Source organism: Opisthorchis viverrini, assembly GCF_000715545.1.
Source record: "Opisthorchis viverrini unplaced genomic scaffold opera_v5_31, whole genome shotgun sequence".
In the NCBI taxonomy this organism is placed as follows: Eukaryota; Metazoa; Platyhelminthes; class Trematoda; order Opisthorchiida; family Opisthorchiidae; genus Opisthorchis; species Opisthorchis viverrini.
This window is the reverse complement of record NW_008751688.1, coordinates 863,861-891,259: the sequence shown is the minus strand read 5'-3', so window position 1 is coordinate 891,259 and position 27,399 is coordinate 863,861. Positions and strand designations below refer to the sequence as shown.

The 27,399-nt window shown below is 44.3% G+C and overlaps 2 protein-coding genes across 2 annotated transcripts in view; one reads left to right on the top strand and one right to left on the bottom strand.

Moving 5' to 3' along the window:
- T265_02564 (hypothetical protein) overlaps nucleotides 1-27,399 on the top strand; it is a gene marked incomplete at both ends in the record, with an annotated part of 47,128 nt that overhangs the window by 16,712 nt on the left and 3,017 nt on the right. The window contains 3 exons of the mRNA XM_009166843.1: nucleotides 6,004-6,165; nucleotides 11,458-11,544; nucleotides 20,176-20,228. Coding sequence (XP_009165107.1) covers nucleotides 6,004-6,165; nucleotides 11,458-11,544; nucleotides 20,176-20,228 — 302 coding nt within the window. The remainder of the gene's footprint in view (nucleotides 1-6,003; nucleotides 6,166-11,457; nucleotides 11,545-20,175; nucleotides 20,229-27,399) is intronic.
- Nucleotides 1-27,399, bottom strand: part of T265_02565 (hypothetical protein) — a gene marked incomplete at both ends in the record, with an annotated part of 41,579 nt that overhangs the window by 12,223 nt on the left and 1,957 nt on the right. Inside the window, 12 exons of the mRNA XM_009166844.1 lie at nucleotides 4,162-4,306; nucleotides 6,010-6,145; nucleotides 6,877-7,140; nucleotides 9,245-9,367; nucleotides 11,566-11,697; nucleotides 12,106-12,176; nucleotides 14,500-14,593; nucleotides 15,308-15,496; nucleotides 16,757-16,969; nucleotides 17,857-18,144; nucleotides 19,593-19,721; nucleotides 24,140-24,559. Of these exons, the coding sequence (XP_009165108.1) occupies nucleotides 4,162-4,306; nucleotides 6,010-6,145; nucleotides 6,877-7,140; nucleotides 9,245-9,367; nucleotides 11,566-11,697; nucleotides 12,106-12,176; nucleotides 14,500-14,593; nucleotides 15,308-15,496; nucleotides 16,757-16,969; nucleotides 17,857-18,144; nucleotides 19,593-19,721; nucleotides 24,140-24,559 (2,204 nt within the window). The remainder of the gene's footprint in view (nucleotides 1-4,161; nucleotides 4,307-6,009; nucleotides 6,146-6,876; nucleotides 7,141-9,244; nucleotides 9,368-11,565; nucleotides 11,698-12,105; nucleotides 12,177-14,499; nucleotides 14,594-15,307; nucleotides 15,497-16,756; nucleotides 16,970-17,856; nucleotides 18,145-19,592; nucleotides 19,722-24,139; nucleotides 24,560-27,399) is intronic.

Sequence of the window (27,399 nt, the reverse complement as noted above, 5' to 3'; positions counted from 1 at the left end):
TGGTGCGTCCTGGTACTCGACTGATTTCACTTAGTGTCTGAGCAATATCCTTCGAATCAAATAGACGGGCCGAATCCCCGAAGACGTAAGTCCTTTGCAGAGCAAACACCGTTAGTGTGGAATGCAGTCTAATGCCTGTTAGGCTGCTTGAAACGAACGACAGCGAACTGAATGTTGCAAAGCAAATGAACCAATGGGAAGGAGTTAAAGTTCCCCAGTGCAGCGTGGATCATGTAAACGCACGTTCCCCAGCGGGGTCGGTCTTGTTGGTCACCGGCGCACTCACAAATCGAGTGGCTAGAGGTAAACAAATGAAATCAGAGTAGAAATTCCCTGTTCTAATAAAAAACGACCCGAAGTTGTCACTTCAAGATTGAAGCATCATTGAACGTATGGTTCACGGGATTCTACCATGTTATCTATTATCACCTCTTCAATCAGTTGATGGCTGGCCCAGAAATACTCACATGGTCCATTGCGGGGGAGATGCGTTATTAGGCTGAAAATTGAAGGAAGAGACAAGTGACGCCGATATCTTGAAAAACAAGTTGTCGGTGCCAGTGCTAATTGTTATAACACAATGTTTAGGCCGGCTGTCGACTTTCAACAGACGCCTGCACGCTTGTCCCCCGAATATACTCCTGAAGCTATTTTCACTACAAACAGTGTGTCCACGAGGAAGTGCTCACAAGATCTGGAGGATTCCCTAACCTGAGTTCAAAAACACTTCCTGTATATCCAACTCCCTATGAAAATTGCGCTGCTTCGTTATTCGATTGAAGAAATCCGATGGCAGATCAAGGGAAACCGTTGAAACGATACGACCGGGTGGTTGTCAAGCCTTTCATCAAGCTTGGCAACTAGTTTGCAAACTTTTCGTCGCCAATCAAGGAAACATCAGCAGCGCGCGGTAGAATGCGTGTTTATGATGTCTGGTAACCAAACGTTTTCAGGCCAACTGACATGCTGGGGAAAGAGGCCGGCTGCCACCTGGTCAATAACCAACAAACGCATTTGAGGTAATGTGTCTAAATATTAGTAGCTCATTTGGGATACAATTTTGGGGTTTTGCGGAATAGGTATTTTGTTCATAGCCACACCACTCTCGTTTGAACGGCCGTGTTCCTGTTCTGGCGTAATTATTCCGGTGAGTCCACACCGGAAGCACTGGACTCGAGTTCCGCTCTTATTAGAGCTCATCAGCAGTGCATATCCAATGGCCGTGCCGCGATTTGAACCACGGACATCTGACATGAGAGGCGAGCGTGTAACCACTACTCCACCAACGCCCGTTGGACGCATCTGAATTATCACGTCTGAACGGGCGAACGTGTTCACACTTGAGCGATGTGATTGGTGTGCCCTACTCATCGGACGACGACCCAGTAACTGTCCTGGTCGTGACGATTGATTGACCCGCCAGTCAGGACAGGGATAATTGGCTGGGTGATTCCTGAACTTCATGTTGCGTTTGAGTAGTTTTTAGAGAGCAGTGATCGGTGGTTTGAGGATTGTCTGGCACGTAATTTGACCAGTCAGTTCGGAATTAGCATTGCGACGTGGTATGCACCCATTGTATCTGGTTGGTTTATTGAATAGCTCAATTTCGGCACCTAGTTTTAGTAGTCTACCTTCTTGTGTTTGATTGGTTCATCCGACGTTTCTGCTTCACTGTGGCTCTTGACCGGCACATTAAGTGCCTTTTCCATGCAACTCTCATTTCATATTTCGTTGGATCTTCCAGTTGCGGATTGGCTTTAATTTTTGTCAGCGTCTTCTATTCGCCTCTTGTACGGTTTTAGGCTAGAGTGTTTCGAAGTTCTTTGTTTTTGAGAGACTGACAAACTGGGTCGACCTCAATGTGTCTGTTGGTGGCTTTCTCACTTGAGTAGCAAGTCCGCGAAAATTCGGGTTAATTCTTGGTTCTTTCTTGGGATAGTGTATGGACGTAGTCCCAGCTGAATCAATGTCCTCCTGATCTTGATGTGCAGAAACGATTAAAAGAAAAGTAGATGGTGCCTAAGTGGCATGAAGAGCGTATGAAACGCAACGGACAGGAAAAGAGGAGTGGGTCGATTTGGAATGAAGGAAATGAACTCCTGAAACGAACCAACCACATACAGGACAGGCAGATCACAACGGAACGCCAATCCTGAAATCAAATTAAGAACCAAACAATCCTCAAATAACCAACCACTATGCCTTAGAAAGTAAATAAACACAACCGAAGTGCAGGAACCAGCTATCGAAGTGCGCACTGACGATATCCCCTTCTATGGTGACGGAACGTGTGCAACCGAAGTATTCACCTCAGTGAACAGATCAACTACCACCTGATCAACGGCATTTGAGGTACCAATATTCCGACACGTTGGGATGTAGGTCGGTGCACACTGAACAACACAGTGTGTATAGCAGCTGCAGACCTTAAAACCCCACCCGCATTTGGAGGTATGTCGAAGTTTTATGAACCCCACAAAGACGTACACGACTTATGTAGAATAGGATGTTGAAAACGAGGAAAGTCAATGCATGCCTACCAATTCATACATGAGAAGCCGTTTGTCACTAACTAATCTGCACCGTGAAGCTTGAGTACTGAAGCAACAAACGACCAAGTGCTGTTGTATTCACGCTTCAATTTCTAGGCGAATACAGCAGATCCACTGGGAGCCACAGGTGCTTCCTCCCCCGTATGAGGAAGATTGACCGTAAAGAACAAGCGGCGAACACTCGTATTTGAACCAGTAGTTTGGATATACTTGCAAATCGGTTGCACAACACAGCCAAAACTAGAAAAAAATCAATGATGAGACTCTTTATCTACCTCCGAGAGATGTAAACCAGTTGATGTGGACCTCTTTCACAAGCTTCTTAGAATGTTCCCGAATCAACTTCTAGGTGAGTGGTGTCGACATAAGCACTTTGAAAGCATGGAGGATATAGATCAGAGATTACCGACCGCAAAAGGATTCCTCGGAGTTTTTGAGACGCGGGAGGGGAACCGTAAAGCGAAACCGTAGTAGTTCCTGCCAGCAAGTCTATGGTTAACGAGGTGTTGTCCAGAAATGAGCTGATTGTCCAACTCGACCACAAATTGATAGTGAAAACTTGTTAAATTTCATCCTTCGTGGTAAAACAAAAACCCGCGGTTTCCGTATTTGTTTCCCAAGCGTTTGACGGCTTCAATTGGGTATAGACTGGTTGCACATACTATAGCAGTCCAGCGCAAATGAAGACAAACTTTCAACTTACTCCCTCCGAATCTGGAAGCCATAGCTTTACTAGTCCAAGGAGATACTTGAGACTGTTTGGTGGTTTCCAATTCTGCCGAGGTATGCATTTTATTCGAACACGTAAGACAGTGACACTTGTCACCCACATTATAAATTCGTGATAAAGTTGAGTCATGCAACAACCTAACTGATAGTTACTAGTTAATCTATCACATAGGTAGTGTTGGCCATAAGTCATCCGGGCATTTGTGCATTACCAACTCAAAACCTAGCATTCCACTCAGCTCCTTCACTACCGCGTGATTCAATCCAGGATCTTGAACGGGACGTCTTTCGAACATTCGATAGTGTCAGATGTTGCTTCGGTCGAGCGTACATACAGGGCTTTGAAATAAGAGGTATAAATATATATAGTATATAGTTGATGATAGAGTTCCTAACAAGCAAGAATGATTCCGTTCAACCAAGTTTGTGGATCATTGTATTGACCTGACAAGGGATTTCCGGCTAACGGCAATACACTCGAGTCTAACCATCCACTACGCTGGGCTTCAAAAAGTAGACGAGAGTAGGTGTATTCAGTCCGTATATTAGCCAACTTAGAGCGGTTGAGCACCCTTGTTGCACTGTCCATTGAGGACTAATCACCGAAAGAATCGCCATCAGATCGCTTAGTTTGTGTCTCACAGCGTTAGGGAAAACTGCACATTGATGATGTCTCCTCGTGTGGTGACGAAACGTTTACAAGCCAATTGTCAAGCTCGGCGAGCAGATCAACAATCAATAATTGTGAACGCCTTATCAAAGATAAGGCATAAGGTTAGAAGACCGCGATGATTCCAAAATGCCGTAAATAACACGAGAACTGATTTTCACGGGCACATTATGGTTCACCATCAGGGAGTGCGAATCAGGAATTACTCACTTGGTGATCGACAACGGAGAAGGCATTGTTTGTCTGACAATTTCTGGGAGGCTGAGCTTACGACTTCCTCCCGCACGAGCCACCTTGATGAGTGCATCCAAGATCTGTGTTGGGAACGACGTACGAAAAGAAAGACTGGAGAAAGCTAAGTGGATCAAGTGGAGAGGACAACAGAAGAAACCAAATTTCGCATTTTTATCTTGATAGTGCGAAATAGAGGGACAGAATACAGCTGAAACATTTACTGGTATCAAACGAATCCCGGTGCATTACGTTCAATTCTTTGTCCCGACAACCACAGACTTATGCTGACTACAACCTGTGTAACGGTGATACTACTGATTGGGGGGCATGCGAGTAGTACGTTTTCCCGTAAATATGCTTTGCGTCTCTTGGAAAGTGAGATCTATTACGACGGAACTTGTGGAGTCGCATTTGCTTGGATTTGAGCAGCAGTCAATGAATTTCCACGAAAGTTCAGGAAGACGCGTTCAAGGGAAGATGAATGTTCAGTTTTTGTAAACAAGATGCATATGAGAATTTTGCTTCCCTGTCCAATAGTCTGTAACTCTTCAGTTGGCATTTTCTAATAGATAACTTCGCAGCGAAGGCCTTCTTCCTTCCACCTGTAGTGATTCCTCAGTGGGTAAGCTAAAGAGGTTCCATCCGCGCGGAGGATCTGATAAATACCGGGCCACGAACTTGAGAAATGTCAAAATGTGGTTGGATTTCAAAAGGCTTAGCATAAGCTTAATGAGAACTTGTGTTATCCGACCGGAATTCAAAGGTGGCATTATGGTTCAACCGTGATGATGTTCTGTCCTTTTGAAACAGATATATATATATATATATATATATATATATATATATATGTGTATAAGAGAGAATATTTTCGGTCTAATTTGCTGCCCTTGTTGAAGGAAGGAATTCTAAGCGATAACATGATGATTCTCAATGGTACTTTTCAATAACCATCCAAGAAGGCATGATAGTCTAGCAGGCCGTTGGCTGACCGATAGCTCTTTTGTGTAGAGCGTATTTTGTCAATTTTGTGTTTAAGTAAGAAATAAGGTCAACAGAAACTGGGGACACTGCATGTCTGACAAGCCCCAAGAATGGTGAAACCGGTAGCGAGCTGCTGAAGAAGTGAAAAAATAATGCGTTATCTTGAATATCGCACCAACTGAAACACGAAGTGTTTCATACATATTATACGTATTTAGTTGAAAAAAAGCATGCACGAGATTTAGCTGGGGTTTAGCTGAGTCCCGCGTCAACACTAATCTAATTCACCGATACCTACACACCTTATATCCCAAAAAGCTTTACTAGCCAGTGAGGAATAGGTGGGCAACCACCATGCAGGTCATCTCCCTTTCCGCATGGTTGTACCTAATCTGGGTATTGTAGTCCGAACCCCCGTTTTACTTGCTCGTGGAGGGCTGTTATGCAAATGCTTCGGTATTGGATATCGCCGGTGGCTTAATCTAACCACTATATAAGGATGCTGAGTAAGGTTAACATCATGCAAAAATTTATTTGAGTAACGTGTATACTTACCGGCTCGTTCACTCGCCACGGACAGGATGCCAAACAGTTGAGGGCGTCGAGAACCGATGGAATACGTTTCGCATCGAAATCCAAATCGTCGTCAAGAGCTGGTTCCGCGACTGGGGATGCACGGGTCTGTCGCATGAGCCGTGTGGCATAATCTTATGGACATACAGAGAATACTGAGTTGGTATTTGGAATACAATCAAGGTTCTGTGTAAGCACGTGAAAATGAAAAAAGAACGAACAGTGCTCAAAACACTGTCGTGATACGTTGTAATTGTCATAAAGGCTTACTGCGTGAGACCAGATATCCAGCATCGTGCAAGTCGGTCCAAGGGACTGGAGGACAAAGCATGGGAAGCTCGGCTGGGTGGAAGCTCAATGGAGGATATTCGGCATCTCGGTACCAATTGGCCAAAGTGGGGTGGATCTACATGGATGGGGGAATTCGTAAGTCAAGAGAGATTGCCGTCATCATCCGCCCCCAAAAGGAATTAAAATGGTCAAACTCTACATTATCTCGAGCTACTGCAAAGTATTTAAATGTTTCCGTGCGTCGATACAATTTTGTTACAGTTCCGCTATTTTATTCAAAACGAACTTCGAATCGCGACTTATAAGCGAGTGTTTCTCAAGGTGGCAAAGAGAGCGGTCAGGACACTATCCCATAGTTGACTTGGGCACGAGTACCGTGATTAATTCCGATAGGTGAATCTCTTAGAATGGTTCATTGTGAACGTGATGGCAGCGGCTACACAGATGCCCAAATGAATGTAGGTGACGGGTGAACTACTCCGCGGGCGTAAGACAAGCTAAGCACATAGAACTAACTACACACACCGTGTACTCAGAAGGGTGACGTCCCATAAGTACTCTGCGATGCGACTAGTCAATCTGCTTGTAACAGCTGAAAGGACTGATTAAGCCACACAGCGCAAGAGAGCTGGGTTTTCATATTCGTCACGGACAGAGACTGGCTTTCATGACGTTGCTTTGTGTATCTTTTAGTCCATTTGAAGGAATCATAAGACGAAAAAGAACGGACGGGAAAGAGAGAAAAAATAGGCGCTTGCCCAACCCAGTATCTATGGAGAGAGTACAACGGAACAGTGTTACTCGAGAAGGCAAGACATTCATCACGACGAAATCGAAACCACTCACCTTCACTTCCATACGCATTTCACTGACAAATTGCGTAAACACTTCGAACAGTAATGGCGATTCCTGGGATCGTATGAGATTAGGGGATGCCGTCGAAACGTCTTTCATGTTGGGACCAGTCCGATTAGCAAGATTATCTAATGTTTGATGACGAACTAGGATTGGTCGATTCCTGTCAAATTTCAACTTGTCATATATAAGGCTGTACAAAGCGCGGCCCACCATATATTGCACGAAGGGCGTCCACTCCGGCCAATCATGATGCTAACAGAATGAAGGAACAGAGAAGAGCCGTAAAGAAAGAGAGCACACGTTCAATCCAATTGGTGAACCACTTACGGATGAACAGAATAGTTGATTTATTAAGCACTAGAAAAGCGAACATCAAAATCAAGGGGTACTGGCAATAAATTCAAGTAAACCCATTAAGCACTGAGTTGATAAACTCAGCGGGTGCCTTTTGAGCAGCACCAGACTCCTTGGTTTTAAAAGTATTCTGACCGTATTCAAATGGGGCGAAGTGGTCCAGTGGTTAGGGCACGAATTTACTGACCGGAACCTGGTCCGGAACCTGATCTCGGCCTCCCAACTTCTCCTGGCAGTATCCCAGCGCTCATGCTTTCTTTGAGTGGCATGGCAGCTAGACACCGAAGGAGTGTTAAAGCTGAACGATTATCTATTATCTCTATTCAATGATGCACTGGCGGTCACGGTCAAATTTTGGTCGATCGGAATGTGTGGTTCTCAGGACTGACTTTTACTAACCCACCCTTCCTCGCGGGAAGGAAGCACCGGTTTCCATGAATATGGGCAAGCCGGTCACCTTGGGGAAACGTCTTACTGTGTTGACACCCCTACCGGAGAGGACGCGACAACTCTACCCCCAGACTGCTTCGTAACACGATTACTTGCAGTACGCGAACTCGCTGATCTCCATTGGACTGCTCCCCGTTGGCCTTCCTAGCATGACTGAACTCCTAGGAACTGAGTTGCAGCCAGTATAGCCCGCAGGATCATTGCAGCACAGAAGACCGACCACCACTCGTTGAAGGCTGTGAGTCGAGCCAGGATGTACTTATTGATCAGTGATCAGGGTGCCCTTAACCTGTTCGACGAGCTTCTCAGTTGGTTTGCAGACGTTTCGCCATCAATCGAAAAGATATCATGATTGCGCAGTCGGGTGAATGGCGATAATTTGATAAAGGTAACTAGAAGGAAGTAGACCAGCAGTGTGTGTACAGAGGATATACCAAACATTCTTACAATGTAAAAAAAGACGTGATAACATCAATAAAATAGACCAACAGATACTATATTATAATGTTGAGAAAGGTAAGTGAATAGGGCTCGAAATAAGCGAAAGTAAGTGACTGATAGGCGTTTCCCAAGAATGTGAAGAACGATTATTGTAAATCGCCAACCACGTGTGGGACGGTGATTGAAATCACTCTGATGCAATAATACCCGAGGTTACGTTGTCTGCCAAATCTGGCAGGCAACGTCGTTGTTACCACACGCTGGAAAAATCTTTATCTAAGAATTTCTTCACTGTATCCATTGATTGTTACCCTGAGACATAAGTTATGTAGTAGGCTTGGTTGATGGTGTCCAGATCCAAAAAAACAGAGCACTTTGTGATAACTGGTATTTTTGGAGAACATTGGTTTGGCTCAATGGAAACAGCAATTGTCACGAAATATACTGAGGATAAAGGGTTGCTGCATGTGCACTTAACTATGTCAAACTCCATCGTCTATACTGGATACGGAAGCAATACGATTGTCATTTCATGTCTTCATAACTGAAAATACGTCTCATATGACGTTGTGTACATGCCACCTCGGATAGCTCAGCAGTTAAGGCAAGAACTTACTGACTAGGAGGCTAGTGCTTCGAATCCAACATCGGCTGCTCCTATCTAGGCTTGTGTAACCTGGCAGTCACACACTGTCATTTGCACATGAATTTGGCTTTGGCGGAATTCTACAGCAAAATAACCCTACCACTGGCAATTAGGCACTGTAACGGCCAACAAGCCTGGCTCGCACGCGATTGGTAAGAACATCGTGCCGCTCGCCGGTTCAGTAAGAAGTCAAGCTCCGATTTGTCGAAACTGTGGGCCTAACAGCCAATCATGTTACAGTATCCGCCGAGCGCCCGTTGTAGTCGTTGTGTACCTTTGGTGGCTGCTCTAATGCAAACGCTAGTTTGGGTGGATCAGACAGAAACTATCGTGCTCAAGTGTTCTCAGCGAAATGTGGATATGATCGCGCAGGACGCAAATTTATTTGAAGCGAGAAACGACCTCGAGGTTCAAAAAAGCCATTAGATGAAAAAAAAATGAAGATGGGTTTGTTGTGCTACTTACCAGACTGACTGCTCCTTCGTTCACGCGACTTTTTGTCACAGAAAGCCACATATGCCGAAACTGCGGTAATGGCATATCTTCCCGATTAAACTGTTCTGCGTAAGAAGTGTAAACCTGTTTGAGCTGAAACACAAACGAATGGTATGGTAAGGTTATCCCATTTGTGGGGCAACAAATGTTATTTAGAACAACACTGAAAACAAAACCGAATAAGGAACGAGCATGCGGTCAATCGTGGGTCGAAGTGTGGCATAGCATAGTACTTAACCGACTTACTAGATAAGCAGATCTTCACTGTTTAACTAATTCATGTGAAGGTTCCCCAATAGCAAACAAAAATTCTCCGACTTGGGTGTTGGCACCCGATTTCTGACTGCAGGTCGATAGCATGTTCGTTAGAACTGCGATTAGGCCGTTCGTATAACTTAGGACCACCTCATCATATTCTAAACGCCGTTTTTGTTGTGGGATCGAGAAATGCAAGAAGCTGCAGTCATCGCAATACAGTGCTGCCTACCCCCGTCTCCCAAAAACAGTATAACAAAAGGCAACACATCCAGCAATGGAGTGTCACTCAGTAGAGCTGACTCACAGAATCGAACCACCTGTTTCACCAGGTTGGAAAGAATTCAGTGTACGCATAAGCAAAATGAAAACTGTTTGAACGAACAGAATCCAGAGAAGCTTTTGTGTGTGGGATTTAGCTTCTTGATCATAATGTGCCGTGTGGCGTAAGCAATACGGTTTCGGAAGTGTAACGTCCAGTTTTAGAATGCTGGCTCAAAAATGGAGGCATATGGATGAGACAGTCCACAGAATAACTCAGTTGTTGTTTCGACCCGAACCGCATGAGTTGTTCGGCGACCTGAATGTCGTCCGCTAATGGCGGACCCGTTTTAACCTTGCTTTTTAAAGCACTCTTAATAGCATTCAATTTAATCCTTGTGTAAGCGATGTCCAAAACAATGAAGACAAGTGACAATATCCTGCATGACCTTCCGAAAATCCTCTTGAAAATGATCATCATTCGAGAACAAGCACCCAGAGTCGATTCAGGTAGTTTAAAGTTATATTGCCAATATATTGCAACAGAAGCTCCATTCACTTTTGCAGCAACAATATACCAGGTGGACTTCGATGGTCGCAGAACAGTAGTTCACCTAAGATCACCGGCGCCTTCTTGATTTAGCAGAATTAGCGGACGGCAACATATCCTCAGGGAAATGGTGCGGCAGCACATAAAATTCATCAGACCCGGTAGGTTTGGGACATGCACCGTGAAAGCCTAATATCTCCGCCCACCAAATAGTTGTTTTTGTCTCACTTATACAGGAGACAGGTCATGTCGTGTTAGCGTAAAAGAAACGGAGTATCGTAGGTTACATTTGCTTTCCTGGTTGGGGCTCAGGTGACCCAGCGATGAAAACCCCATGAGACACGGCACGCAACCAACCGAATGAACAAATGTGCTGTTACTCCCCATCCTGACTGCCAGCCAGAAATTTGTTTGCCGTTGTGTGCTGCATTGCGCAGGGTGCAGTTCGCAAAGGATTCTCAGTCAAAACTACTCAGGAGCCGGAAGGGCCGTGATACTTGAGAGGCGTCTCACGTCTGAAAACGAGGAGTCGACATGCCGAGCCTATACCCGAACTACGGACCACCTGGTCAGTTCATTTGCGCCTAACAACCTCGAGTAACCCTTGTTTGGGAGTTTTCCTGTTGAAGAATAATGAAGAGTAAGGGATCAAGTGCTGTTTTGCCGGTCAAATATGATCCAAACACGCGGCCACTAAGAGCACAGTGGCTTCGAAACAGCAGTGCTTCCTTAAAAATCTTGTTTGCTAAGGTAATGGTGGGTAAATGCTGGAATACTGACTAACTGGGATACTAGGATGCTAGGAGATACCTTACGACGCACTACACCATCAAGAGCTGAGTGGAAACACATCATCCAAAATTCCCGCAGTAGATCACTTAGGTGAGCTTTCAGAGACAGACTTTAAAGAAGTGTGTTTCTACTGCGGTCATGACGTGGAAGCAACAGATCTAAAACTAGTCACATCACCAGTCTGTACAAGTGCATAAAGAGCCCAGTGCTATATAACGAGGGGTATGCACTTTATGCCGACCCGCTAACAACGCTCCATAGTCTTTTGAAAGCAATACACACTATAAAGATGGATCGATTTTCGACCAATTTCACTTAGCTACAGGACCTGAAGGATGAAACAGGTGAAAAGGCATTAGAAACTGTTATCCAACTTCGTCTACTGCATCACGGTTGGAAGAAGGTGGAACAGGTGAGAACACAAAAAACGAACCTCATCCAAAACACCTAATTTCTCCTTCCGGTATAATTCGCAAGCAGCTTGAACACGACGGCCTAGATCCATGCAGACTAAAGTGGAGCTCACGTGTTGTAGGGTTGAGTTCAGCGCCACATTGTCGATTGCCTGAATGAAAGAATAGAAATCCATTGTAATCCAGCCAAGTTACAGGTATACAGTAAGGTCTTTAATACCCTATACGGAAGCGATGGAAAGAGCAAGTGCAAAGTTTATACTAGTGTGAATATAAACCAAAGAAACAAAATCACAACATAAAGAACGTCCACCAATATAAGAGATATTTATCAGTGCAATGCACCTATAATAGTGTCTAACTGAGAGTCCTGGATCAACATGTCACGGAGTACAGCGGCCCACTGCGTTTGCTGGGTTACTGTTTTTTGCTCCAGTATCCCATTAAAAATGTGCTCCATTGTGATAAAATGTAGGTATTTTGTGTGCTACAGCTTTCCAACCAATCTTTACGGGTGCTGACGTAAGGAATAAGGACGGGAGAGGAGGGGCAGTACGTACTTTGATCATCAAATCAACATAGTGCGGTGCCGGAAGAATCTTCAAAAACGGGTAGACAGTTATCTTGTCGCCTGAAAACAAGCAAAAGGACGTGACTGGGCATTAGTGGTTTGCAAATTTTACTAATGGCATATGCTCCGAGAAACGTTTATAATCAGGAAGAGATTACGAGTTGATTTCCGATTAAGGGCATCTTCATTGACGCTTCGTGAACAGAACTTATTACAAACCACACCAAGACCGAACAAGCTTCAAGAGATCCGTACAAACTCTGATCTGAAAAGACGCTTGACGCATTGAAAATCGAGGTCCATGGTCGATAAAATTCACGGCTGACTGACAGGACTTGAAATATCCCTTGAAGGGTTTTCATATCCACGGGAGATAATACTACACTTTTCGCATCTTTAAACTTTATGGCATTTGTCATAGAATATCAACAAAGCTCCCGAGATGGCTTGATACTGAAAAAAGGTATGTAGTTCAACAGACAAAGGGAGGACGGCGGTATGTGAAGGGTATGGTCAGAGTGCGACTCGTATTTATCCGTAATTATCCATTCTGCAGATTTAGTAATTTGTAAATAAAGACAAGGTTTGTAGTTTCTATTACAGAAGGCTAAAAGTACGCGAGATACGCACTGGTGGAACTCTCTAACTAAAGCTTTTCAGCGCTTCTTACTTTTTTTCTACGGACTACTGCATTTCAATTGCATGCTTGTGCATAATCTTTCACGGAGTTACGTTGCAAAACTCTTGCAAGCACCCACTATTAGATAGCTAACAATAAGTTCGAACGATTTAAACGTTTCATGACTTCATTCCTGGATCAATTTAAACCAGGCTAGCTAGATGATGCAGCCGAATAACCAGCAACCAGACGAGTTGGCTCCACTGATGCGTCGGTATTCTTCATGATGATGGTCGGAAGTCAGGTTAAAGCGTATCTTGATTCATCACAGAGGGGATCTACGGTCGTGGTGTAGACGTCACTTCAGATTGTCAGGCGCACCAAGGTAACCATTGTTCCGCCAGCACCAACTATGCTCGATTGCATGCTTGTGCATAATCTTTCACGGAGTTACGTTGCAAAACTCTTGCAAGCACCCACTATTAGATAGCTAACAATAAGTTCGAACGATTTAAACGTTTCATGACTTCATTCCTGGATCAATTTAAACCAGGCTAGCTAGATGATGCAGCCGAATAACCAGCAACCATAATATTTCTATGGAAAAGTCATGTCTAACATCAACGGAGTATCAAGGGTGGACTGGAAACCCTTGGTTGTACGTCTTAGTTTACAAACCGATTATCATACAATTCTGACTGAAGGACGAGTGGCACTACATGCCATCTAAGTGTGAGGTAATTACACTTCTGATCAACAGCTCGTGGTCGGAAGGTTAAGTGTGCAAACTACCAACCGGGAGGTCGCGGGTTCGAATCTCCCTAGAGCTGATGAGCAGCAACAAGGATGAAACAGTTGCACAGTGCTTCTCGGCATTTCAACACAGATTAGCTTCACCTTAAGGACAAAATCTCAAGTGAGAACTCCAATGCCTCAAACTATCAACAATCTATGGGTATCTGAGAAGAATAATTCACACGACAAGTGAAGTCTCTATTTGAGAAGTCTTCATTCTAGGGGCCGGTCAACAGGTGTGACCACGTGACATGTATCCTGTGGTTGAAGGAAGTATGGCGTCATATGCCATCTAATCGCTGGATAATTATACTATTGATCAACCGTCCGTTGTATTCAAACTACTAGCTAGGAGGCCACGGGTTCGAATCTCCAAAGGGATTCGTGAGATGCACACTTGATGATACCTAATGAGGATGAGACACTAAAAATGGATAAATTGTACAGTGCTTCTCGACCTTTCAGCATTTTTTCTTCAGTTACGAGAAGAAATCTCGATTAAACAATTCTATTTCAGCTGGAGGCAAGTTATCCCAACAAATTTAACTCGACTGGTTGCTTGAAAATATGTCTATCTAGGAAAATGAGGTCGGTTATTCGAATACTGATGATCAGAGGATCTTGTTCTTCATCGCATTCGCTTAATGCTTCAGTTCGATGAGTGGGTCGAGTCATCCACAACCTGGTAAACGCAACTGATACGGCTTGTCCAAATATTCCAGGATAAAAAAGTGAGCTGAGCTGAACACCGGGATATCCGTTCACAGCACCATTCAGCGAATAACAACAGTGCATCTCTCATACTTACGGCAGATGCAGTTGTATTCAGAGTATGGAGTGTCAGTTAAATACTGAGTTCGGACAACCACAGCCTAATAAGAAGCAAAACTGATCTGAACAGTGCTCAATGCGCGTCGTGCTAGGAATCGTCTATCTGAATATTACACGTTGAGGGGTGAATGAACGCACGTGTATGACTTCGTTTAAGTCGCTGGAGAAGATCTTTGAATCCTGCAAGCAGTTTTATACGCCATCGAGATTGTTCTTCCAACAGAGCGTGACGCTGAAAAAAATAGAGTCGGAAATTTCCTGTTAGAGAAATGCACCAACCCGCTCAAAGTTCGCTCCTGATTCCCACTACCACCTGACCGTAAGTAGAATGACCAGTTGAAATTTAGTGAAGCGAACTCTAGTCAATTTGAAAGCCTCGGAAAGTCATGGAAATTATGCCTAAGTCAAGGCAGAGTTGTGAAATAAACCATTATAATCCGACGTTGTGGATGGCGTGCATTTTCAAGAATTTGCAACCAAGTGAATAAGGGCTGTCAAATGCAACCACCATGGGTGTGTTACATCTGTGTGGTTGTGAGCGTGAATGTATGCCTTGGTTGGGATGTGTTTTCATTTGCTGTCATCGGCTGTGATGCTGGAATTCTTGCTAGACATTTTGCCAGAGTGCCTACTAATATGTGCAGTAAGTCAAAGTCAGATGATGCTCAGTTAGTTCAGTACGATGATCAGTAAATCGTGTCCCACAAATGAATACACATAGAGACCTAGGACATCCGCACGCTGTGGAATTGTAGGGTAAGATTCCCGTAGAATATTATACGGCCGGGTTTGGCCACATACATACAAAAACATGCGAATTTTTAAGGTACAACACCAACTCTGGTGTATACGATAATAGATCGACCGAACTGATTGCAAAAAGTGGGCAGGCAATAGAATGTAACTCGCTACGGTGAAAACGAAACGATAAGGGCTATAGACTTACCAACCGCTTTTTAAGCATGTTTGGCAAGGGCTTTTTGAATGAGCTGATACTGTCCTTCATTGGGTACGGCGGGAGCACTGGTGGGATCCTGACTTCGCCTTTGCATTCCAAAGCAAGCTGCCGCTCGAAACAGGTCAGCAAATCCTCATTTTGAGGAATGGCACCAGCAAATGCATTCCGCATTCGGTGCTGGAGTGACAAGAGAGGGACATGCAGATACTTATCAGTCGTTTAGTTCGGAAAGAGTCTCCGTATCATGAAAATCATGCGATAAAAATACTGCTACAGACAGATAACAGACTGGAACAGACAGGCCCAACATCAAGCCTTCATTTCATACGAATCGACTACAGACAGTCAATCTTTTAGTTCATGGATAGTTAGTGGATTTTTCAACATCCAATCAAGAATTCATCCTGCAAGTCAAGTTACTGTGGAAAAACGTGGGGCACGTACGGTTGTTTCTGCCTTGTTGAGGATAATCTGAGTCTTACGAATCTATTGGACATTAGAACCCGTGAACTTCTAGTTAGAAGATAAACATTATACTACTTTGGCTACACGCGGTTGATCAACAGTGTGACTTGGGTAGGATGTGGCACCATCTGTTCTTCAATCGGGCAGCTCGTGTCATGTGATTCTGTGTTGACTGGATTTCTTCATGTCTCGCACCGAAGGCCCGTACAACTTTTGAGATTCTACGTTTTGAACCAAACTCCGGTGGCACACAGACTGTAGATTTTTGAGGCACCATTCAAGCCCGTACACTGCGTTCAGAAGGATCTATTACTTTGGTACTGCCTTTATCTTGTTGACTGGTAACGTTGTTTTGGACATATGCTAACGATGGAAGCGTACCATTATATAGCTTTGTTACAGTTTTATAAGTTTTGCGGTGAAAGAATTGAATTTGTACCACCTTGTCCGAATGGTAGACAAAGTTGTAGACAATCAGATTTTCGACGTTTCAAACGAGATTTCGTTCTGCGTGCGAATTCAGTGGAATGTGGACACAGTCGTTGGCTAACAAAGGACTAAAGTAGCTTCCGAAGCTACAGATGGCAATCAGCGTACACGATAAGCAAAAGTAACCATAGATAAAAAAGTGCTCTCGAGCTTTTGCTACCTAGTGCTGGTTGTTTTCGTGGCATGTTTCCTCAACGCTTCGCTTGGAAGTTTCTCCAGTGTAAATCCATTAATTTCGCAGTTTCGCAGTGTGTACAGCTTGGAAATGGGCTAATATGCGTCCAGCAGCATTCCTTTGGTGAACGGTTCTGTGAAACTCCGCCAATCTGATGTTGGTTAATATTACTTTTCGCCGACTAGTAGGCAAGTAATTGATCGCCATCACGTATTAGGGTAATTCCGCGAGTAAAAGACCACTTAAAAGGCACCTCTGAACGAGAAAACGTATCGACTCCGCCTAACACCGAGAAAGGAAACGCTCACCTGTACGGTATTCAAATGCTTCTCAACTGGATAGATTCGGTCGGACTGTTTGGGTTCATTTACATAGGGGAAGATAATCGTACGTTCCGGACGATTCGAGGATACACCATTCGGTACTGACCGTCTCTGAATACGTTCTAATCCAAGGAGAACATGATGGATCGTACCCGGCGCGCGCGGCATGCACAACAGTTGCTGGTAAATATCGACGCCCTGTGTGTTGGGGGGAATTCAAAGCACATTATCGCTCATCACTCAGCGCTCGTGGTTACAACCATTGATAGCGAAAAAGGTGAAATGCGAGCGGTCAATACAAAAAAGAACTACCTAGAAGCGGTCAACAGGAGGGTGTTTTTACCTACAAATCACGTCGAAGTACATGTGAGTACTGCGTCAGGACTGTAACAGTCAAATAAACTCATTGTAACCGTGAGCAACCGAACCTAAATAATTCCGGCAGTAATTCCACGCATGCGGAATTACGCATCTGAATATCAACGACACTTCGTGCACCTTATCGTTCGCCTACTCACCGGTGTACATGAACTGGATACGAGTTCAACAAACCCCAAAAATACAATTAGATACACCAAAATTATCCAGCAGGACCAAACCACCTGTGTCGTTAGCTAAAAATGCTGATGAACAGCACGACAGCACAATTATCGGACCATTGTGTGAGACGACATCCAAGCCAGGTATCAGGCGAGCCTGTTCACGCGTGCAATGGTAGAATCTGTAAGGTGAACCGTGGTTAAGTACAGGTAGGGTTGAGGATATACACTGATGACTAGCTTCAGTAAAGAACTAACACTGGTCACATCCGGATAGGAGAGAACGAGAGCAAAAGCTCAATAAATCGTCCAGCTATCCATAAGCAAGGAGACAACTTAAATTCCCAATTGATGAGTGGAAACGTTCGACGAACTGATAAACGAGAGATTCAGCTGAGTATCCCGTGAAAACCAAATAGATATGCAGATGAGTATCTGTCGAAAATAAGCGTTTTTTAACTGAATACATAAAAACGTGGGAAAGCCAGTGAATCAATACACCATAAAAAATATATACAATCTGCCGCACAAAGAAGCGAAAGAGACCTGTGATTCTGCCTTCTGTCCAATAAGGTGCAGCATATGTTCAATTTTGTGCACTATCTCCTTAGAGTTGGATGCCAGTTTGTGGGGCACTACTGGATCGCGGATCGACTGAGAATTAGGAAAATGGGATGCGAACGTTGGAGCGATGGTGGATTTCTCCGTAGCTGGACAGTGAAGCGCCAACAAACGTCCCAAACATTCGACGGCACACACGTAGATCATTGGAGTAACCGTGATTCCGTCTTGCTCCATGCGTTTGAGTAAACCATCCAAACTGAGCCAATCCGCCTGTTTATGAGGATGAGTAAAAGAACGAAAACTCAAAACAGATGAACCCGTTCAAGAGTTAACAGTAAAACTAGAGTTGCGAAAAAGACTACAAGGGAAAAAGTTCAAGAAATGGTGCACCTCACATGCACGATTCCCTTGCCATAGTTGATTGTGCACCGCGTATCAGCTGAATTTGAGCAACCGGTACCGAAATATTTCGACAAATAGCTGCCCAAAACCATTCAAGTGGCAAAAAACTCCAACTCACATGAGTGAAGAGTCATTCCCGACATATTTTTAACCGGTTGTTAAAATATAGAGTGAAGTAGGCAGTAATAAACGCTGTATCAGTAACTCCTGAGATGAAAACCTGATTGAGGAGAAAAGGGCTACTGGTGGGCTGTATGTAGCCATTGACCCTGCAAGTTAGAGCACTTCGGAGTGGCACCGGGCACGCTAACCCTGTATTCGCATTGGGCAGTTACAGAAAGATGTTCCTAATTGTTTCTAGACTACATTTGCTGTCCAATTAATTGGCTCTGTAGTACGTAAATATAAATTTCAGGTGATGAAAAGCAGACTGTGCATATTTTGAAGCTGATGATTTTCAAAATAGAAGGTGGATACTGATATGGCTTTCGGCATTCCAAAGGTATAAACACGAAAACCTACGGTGCATGGGCCTGATCAAAGGTCATTCGTGAAGCTCCAGAGGTAGAACTTAACGATTTCTACGCATTGGGCTGCACTACAGCTAGAGGCAGGGTCCAAATTAAGTAATAATAAACAACATTTTTCCAACGCAAATGTGGGCAGGGATAAAAATTCCTTTCGAGTGAAAGGATAGTTCATAATCAAGCGAACACGGATATCCTCCAAAAGAGAAAACAGACTGGACCTTAGGCGATTTACAACAGCTTAGCTGTTTGACGTAAAATTAAAAAGAGGACTGAAGCTTCAAAATCACTCTCTTAAGGAGATCACCCTTAGATGAATATCAGTCTTCATATGGTTTCTTCAGCTTCATTTAGTGGTGATGTGCCTCACTTTAGGCGGAACAACCACAATAGTTTCTCGTGAAAAAAGAGACGGTACAAACAGTCTGCTGGGGAAGAAGTACCCTAAACGCCACACAAGCTTATAACCTGGAAGACTTCACTCAAGAAGTAAGTTAACACGAGGTCACGTGATATGAAGTGCGCGGTTAGGGGGTGCGTGGCATTGCATCCTGTCCAAGTGCAGGTTGACCATCTAAGGGAGCGGCTACATGTGGCTACCACTCACGGGGGGTTGTGAGAAAAGTGGAACCGAAACAGCTGCACAATATTTTACTCCTTTCCAGCATCGTAAACTATGACTCGAAGGATGAAATGCAAAATAGCCCCACTAACAGTGCAACGTGGATGAGCTTAACTTTGGTTTTGCAGATAAAGTCCAGTTTGCAATCGCACATGAAATCAATTTACCTTGTTAGCGAAGTAGCACGCAAGGGTCTCGTAGATTTTGGGTGAGACGAGCATTTTGCCGGACAACAGGCCTCTGTTAGTTTTTGATTCGCGTCGAAGTGCATTGCACAAACGTAAGAACTGACTATACTGCAATGAAGAAGACACAAGAATATGGATGAATTGGGGTGCCAAAAACGCAACAATCGTAAAACCGAGATAAGTGCTGCTTCCCCATTGTCGTTATTGTGATAGATGGATTTGTTCCCAAAAAACAAGCACAAATATTGGCAAGAGGGTAAGACGAATTTTTGGCTCAGCAGTGGACTAGTTTCGCCCCCAGCATGCGACAAGCACCAAAAGCCGTCTGACATACGGGGCAATTGTTACCTTTTCGCGACGTTGATTCATCTGAAGTCTAATTCTCACTAGCGTCCCCACCTGAAGAATTTTCCAGCGGCCTCGACAGCGACGTCAGCAGTGGAAAACCATATCGCACTGTCGCGAATCCGTGCTAAGCATTACCTTTATAGGAGCATAAGATAAACATCTCTTTACACAATTCAAATACACTCATTTGCACACTAATTTGTTTTTTTTTCAGGACTCAAATGAGTCTCAGCTGAATTTCTCATGGGCTGAGTTTTTAACAACTTTGTGAGTAGTTTCCTCCAAGGTGACTTGGTGCTTCTTACACGGCTTCCTCTCAAGAAATCTGCTAGAAGAATCAACTCCTCCCAAGCCACGGATTGTGGAGAGCTCACAATTGAGTTTTCGAGACAGCTATTCTCAAGAGGGTCGAACACAGTATGTGAATTTTATTTAGGCCAATGACATCAAATAACCCTCGTTTATGTGTTTAAACAATAGTGTAGTAAAGCGATCAAAAACGAATGATTGAAAGTCAAACAAAATGGCACACAGAAGTATGACAAGTGAATGACGGTACAGTAATCCCTCTAAGACAGTCCACTGCCAGCATCCACCGTTTCAGACCTTTTGAATTTCAAGAGGCCCATCTACCAAAAATGGCTTGACCCACGCACTATATCAAGACCACCAACGAGAATGACATGAATCGAGGGCAATGTTGCGAACCAGAAAAACTGAGTAATGAGACAAAAACAAAGCTGTGGATTTGTGTGAGATGCCAGGGCTAATCATCCCACATCAGTATTTACAATAAGGGTTGAGGCAAGCAGTTGAAGTAAGCCTGTCTAACCTGGTCACCGTCCGGTACATTAGCTAGCTTCTGTCCTGGCAGTACTTTGCAGTAGCTTCTCTGGGAAGAGCTGTAACTGGACAGGGAGGCGCATATTATGTACTCTAATCAAGTTACCGATTGACTAGCTTACAATAGAGATAGCAACTTTCAGATGCGTGAAAATTGTCAGCAGTTTCCTGAATGGATTTCCAACTGGCTCCGAATAACGGGTTTGAATGTTCCAAATGCAACATGTCTCGTTGCTATACTGAAGGATTCCGTTCAGCATCCACAGAGTTCCTCCCACAAAGTTGTCAATGGATGACAAAGTTTCTTGGACCTCCAGGTTGGGGGCCGAAACAAGTGTGGAAACACATTCCTCAGAATTTGGGCTACTGAAGTGGTTTTATGCCAACTACAACTACCTTGTGGTAAAGCTTTTGAGCGAAAAGCTATAGTTGGGGACCTAATCGTTTTATTTTCTGGGATCGGGCTCCCTGGCAATATCTTGTCCCACACACAACCACGCCACATCAGCCCGGTTGCTCTACTTGGTGCATGAAGCACGGCTGATGAGCACAAATATAGGACTACTAACATCTCTCATCTATTTTCATTGTCATCTTTTAGCTCCTGACCTGTCCATCTTGACAATTATCCTTATGTAGATCCCAGCTTCAGGCACGTCAGTCAGCCACCTGTGGGATTGACACATTGCACGCCATCACTAACATCTACCGTTCTGCGTCCGCTGTTTAGGTCTCGTCCTCCCGTTTTGGTTGTAGCCTTTAAAGTGGGAACCCTTAGGCAGATAGGCCAACAAACTGCTCTTGCATTTACTCCGAATACTTTGTTGATTGACGTCTAGAATATCTGGATCTCAAATGCAGGGTCCAAATACAGTTGTTGGGCTTACGAGGCTCTCTTTGTCTAGATGCTACAGACTGAAAACTTCGAGTAATCCTAAAACTGCCGCAGCGGGTTGCGTAAGTATTTGTATAGCCTCACGTTTGCTAGTTGATTTTCAATGCTCGACTGGATACTGGTAAGGTTTACGGTGAACAGGCCACGAAATAGCAACGTGAAATGAAGGTAGTTACGGACAAACTGAAGTGCTGCGGAATCGTTGCGGCTTTCTAGCTGGCGACCACGTGATCCTACAAGTGGGTTGAAACCCTACAGGACATAGCACTCAGCCGATCCCATTGGCGAGCATGTTGCCATTACTTAGCCAGACTATCTGGATCGTTGATTGAAGCTTGCGGAGGACGCTTGATCAATCCTCACTCCAAAGATTTAGGTACCTTACTCTTGACAGTTTCTCTTAGGGATATAAAACTCCGCACTAATTCGACACCCCTCGCTTTCTTCCACTCTTTAATAGAGCTATCCCCCCTTACGACTGCACAGCAGTTAAGCACAGTATGCATTACTGGTGTATTATTGTCAATGGCGAATACTGATGATGATGCAGCCACTGAATGCGTATATCTGGAAGGAATACATTTAACTCTCACAAAAACATCTTCAGGAGGTGAACAATCTCCGGAAGCAAAAGAATGTGTCTCGGTAGTCGTCACAGAGAGTAAGCACCGTATAAAAATATCTCTGTATGATGAATCTCCAAATTAGTGAACGGAGTTCCACCAGTTACCAAACTACTTAAAAGGCACAGTGCTTATAAATGTTACGTATTCGACGTTCAAAAATTTAGACGGTATAATAGTAATCGCTCAACTGTAACAACTTTTCGATGTTCAGCTGTCATGCCATCTGGAGGAAGCGCGATGATCGAGATACTGTCAGGTTGTCTAAGTATCAACAGGGGCAACTGAGGTGCTGGATTAGGACCATGGACCCCTGGTTAGTAAGTTATTATCTTAACCACTGAGTTATCTGCGCTTGAGGTCGGCTTACATAGGGCATGATATGGCCAGGCTGCTCCAGAACTTGTTGCTGTGGTCAGCATATAACTGCAGCAGGCGTTCGCAGTTGTCCGTGTGTCTCGATTCTCGCTGAGTGTTAGTAGCGCTTAGTATACCCACTTGCGCACTCATATCCCGAGCAGCTACAGTCAGGTAAATTTTGCAATTTGCACACTGCAGTGATCTGTTTGGAGATTAACAGCGCCAAAATGAAGACCTTTCAATCAGTGGAATAAGCAGAGGAGCACTGTTCACAATAAGCTACTTTGTCTCGAAGCTGTTGGAACCTTAAAACATCCTGGATATCACGGTCTGCCAAACGGTCAGGCGAAAGACGATGCCGAAAGCTTTTCATTAATTGGAACATGTTTCATGGCCCAGAACGAGCCAAGGTCCCGGTCTAGCCAGTCTTCCCGTTCTACCCCATGGATGCAGGACCTGGGGAAGTATATGTTACGTAGGTAAACTGGAATGAGAAATATAAATAATCTACAGAGATGTATTCTAATATCGCGACAACAATGGTTGGGAGAACGACTAATCCGATTTGTCGTGTCTTAATTGACCTTATGCTTCACCTCCGATACCCTAAGGGGTAATGCAACCGTAGCTGATGGCGCTGAGCGCGTACTTTCGGTTGAATGATTGGCCAAGACAATTAACGTTGACAGATCTCCGCTGATAGGATAAGAAGATACAGGGAAAGTACTCATGTTATCCACTAGTGAATCGAGGTTAACGTCACAGTACTTCCACAGTGCATTTTTCACTTGGAGGTGAGGAGGCTTCTCTTTTACTCTTAGGTTTGATTCTCTGAAATGGTATAATGAAAAAAAAACCGTACAACAGGTTGCTTTGTTCGTAGGAAGAGCCACACTACTATCGACTGGTAGACGATCTACAGTGTCCCCAGTTAGGCATCACCATATTGCGTAGTTCAGTGCTCCAAGCCCCTATGTTGGGTTGCCGGTCCTCGAATAGCTGAAACGATGCGTTTTCAACTGAAGATTGAATCCATGAAACAAACTTGTCCTAGGCACTTGGACTTTAACAGTATCTGTAGTCTTCATGGGGGGTCAATCGACATCAGGGTCCGCTGTTACCCGTAATTTTACTTTCGTCTGATGACATATATATATATATATATATATATATATATATATATATATATGAATTAAATACACAAAAAATCGTTCAGCTTTAGTACACTTTCGGTGCCTAGCTGCCACGCCACCAGAAGGAAGCACGAGGGCTGGGAGACTGCCAGGTTGCCCAAGCCTAGACAGGGGAAGTCCAGAGGCAGAGGTCAGGTTCGAACCACGGACCTTCCGGTCAGTGAATTTGAGCTCTAGCCGCTTGAGCCATCTCGCCCCTAACACACAACAAAACACCTAACTGAAGAGATATGAAACATCAATAATACGCAATTCAGAACTCACCTCACCAGCGGCAACGGATGTATCCGCAAAAGCAATCAGCTTACAGTTTGATGCATAAACCTTGGCGAGTGCTTGCTTCAAGACTGAGAATGATTTCAACTCCAATTCGGATGGATTACTGGGCTGATTCAAATGTGACTGATGCTCTACTACAGTATTCTTCCTGTCCGTAAAGTTTTTCTTCCAATACGACAAACAAGTTCCCAAAATTTGCGCGTGGCGAGGGAGGAGCTGTCTTTCCGCCGCGATCAGTTCACCCTGCCGTAAAAGTATTGCGACTTTTGCATTCGGATCCCCAATAACTGACCACGTGAGGTATTCCGAACAGTCATTGGTCTTTTGAACGTTTGGAGAAACCTTTGTTTTTCCACTATTGTGGTCTAAAATGGGGCTATCTTCAATGCAATTCACAGATCTTACCTAAAACAGTTAGGGACTTGGTAGATGCGTGTGTTTGGCGGATAAATTTTACAACGCCATAGCGAGAGTACAACATAGTGTTCTTTCGAGTCCTGCGGTATCCGTTATTCGAAGAAAAAAATTGACAGCATCAAACATCTAAATCGGTTGAATGGTAAGGCTGAGTTTCTAGGAATAAGCCCAGAGTAGGCTGAAATACGAGCGGGATACAATAAATATAACGTTTGGTCTTCGATGTGAAAAAGAAACGTGGTATGTTACGCAGTTGTGTTTTGAAAAGGTCGGATGCGTATTAGGCCTGGTATTTATACTTCCGGAAAGAAAAGCAAATATAAAACAGCGTAGAGTGCCTCATATTGATCTAAACAACACAAGTATACAACTCACTATAACAATAACAAACAGCCGTTCAGACGTAACACTTTTTCGGTGCCTGGCTGCCGTGCCACTCGAATGAAACACGAGGGCAAACATACTTCCAGGTTATCCAAGACTAGATACAAGCAGTCGGGATGCCGGGATTGGGTTCGAACCATGACCTTGTCTCAGTAAATTCACACCTTAATTACGGAGCTATCTATATACTGAACATCGTTGTTATGATAGGGGAAAGCAACCAAAATCTCTTGCAAATGGGTCTCTTCAAAGAAATGAACCCAGTGTCACCGACGAGGAATTGAACTTCCGACACTCAGGGGAGATACCACGTTATCGATCACCGCAGTGCATTATGGAAGGAAGCTGAGTTAAAATGCTTTCAGTATAACTTTGGACAAACGGACTGACTCGATCAAGCACGAAGAGAGGTGAAATAAGTGAGTGAAATACGACTAGACCAGCTACGCTGGATAATTTGATTGAGTGACCGGTTGTTTGGTCAGGTTCCACTTATTGAAGCCCCAATAAAGGACTACCTACAAACGAGACATGGAAAAATTAACGGGCCTTAGGTTGTGAGGCGAGGGCACCAGAGACTCAACTAGTCAAGCATCAAATGTGTTCACTGAAGTTGCAAAGTTACGCAGATAGTGGTCCCATTCTATTATTGTTTCATTTGCCTACACTCACATTATTCATCACCACATAGCAGATCGACCTGAACATTACTTATACATACAGGTTTTTGGTTGCCGAATTGAGATTAACTGTGCATTTCGTTGCGATTCCCAAAAGCGAACGCCGACATACCGTTGTAAGCACAGGTCCGTAGAAAGCTGAGAAACAGGCGTTTGCACGGTGTAGCCTCAAATTACTGTATGCAGTTGCGCATGACATTAGTTTTCCTTTCGATCCAATCCTACCCTATGGGATCGGGCTCAGGTACCATCAGAGAGCACGTGGTTCAACTCCATTAAAAAAATGAATTGATTAAAGCCTAACACCGAGATCAATAGGATTGAGGTGGGCGGTTGATGAAACAGGCTTGACAAGTCATTCATACGTCTGTTCACTGACCAGCGTGATGCTGAGAAGTCTATTGTAAATATAGCCATCAATGAGTTGATCCATGATTAACCAGCTGTAGTGGTACATTTGCGGTTTCTGAGGTAAGCAAATTTTCTTGTGGCGCGAGTGATCATCATCACAGATAGCAACATCGGTGTCGACACCGGTGCTTCGCTGCTGTACAACCATAAAGTTCATCTAATTATATTTGGAGCCTTAGAGTGAAAAGAAGAGAGAAAAAGCGAGGAAGTGAGGGGAACCAGTGCTGGCCTATGTCAAGCATTCTGAGGTACCTACACATCTAAGCGCTAAATCAGACAATTTGGAAAGAAAATGACAGCACGAACGCCACTGACATAGAGTAGCCGCCATTTCCGGCAATGTTTTTATCCAAGCACAGGTGAGGTCACGGGGACCCCATCCTGGAAGGCGCACAAGACCAACACATCCAAACTCTTCGTAATCTCATTGATACCCTTTTGCCAAGTTATACGTTGTTTACCTTGCGGTTGGCGCCATTCTGAAGAAGGCACGTAGAACAACATTCACCTAGGTAGACTGTTTCAGAATGCGCAGAACATAGCCGAACCATTGTAGTCTATGGTGCTGGATGTTCCCCGCGACGAAAGTACCTGCTACACAGCCAAATACCCGTTTTCCAATCACCTCGTTGATCGATTGACGTCATCCAACACCAGCAACGCTTCTGAGGCATCGGTGGCCAAAAGCCTGAAGAAATCTCACGTCATTTGTCCTCAGAGGCCGTCTCGCAACCACACAACAACACAGCCCTTACGTAGTCTGGTACACGAGACCATTTAGACTCAATAATATGCCTTTTTGACGCCACAAGTGATGCAAATCAGCAAACGCGATTAGGTCCTTTGAGATTCTCGCGCTGACTTCATCGGGCATGCTTCTGTCAGAGCTCACCATCATCGTCATCGCATGGCAACTGAAAGACTAATAGATCCGGATGTCAGACGAACTTACAAGAATCCTCTTCCTTCTTCTCTTCCAAGTGCTCCACCATCAGATGTGAACTCATACTGGGACGAGATTGCTACCTCTTTGCATAGTGCTGCGAATTTTGCCTGTGGCACGACCCGACCAGGCGCACTCAAGCACTGAATATCAGACCGAACGGTGACACTACTTAAATCTTGAAGAAATATCCCAGCCGGTCTCGAACATAACCCGGTGCGAAGAGCTATTAGACGTCAAGTGAAAGTGAGCTTGCGATCTGATCGTGAAGTATGGTGGACACAGAAAGCCAAAGAAATGGAAGAGGCCCAGAAAGCCGGTAATGCCCGGAAATTATTTCAGTTGATCCGTGCGACCGGTCCCCAGAAACCACCTGTGAGTGAAACTATCAAACACCAGAATGGAACGAC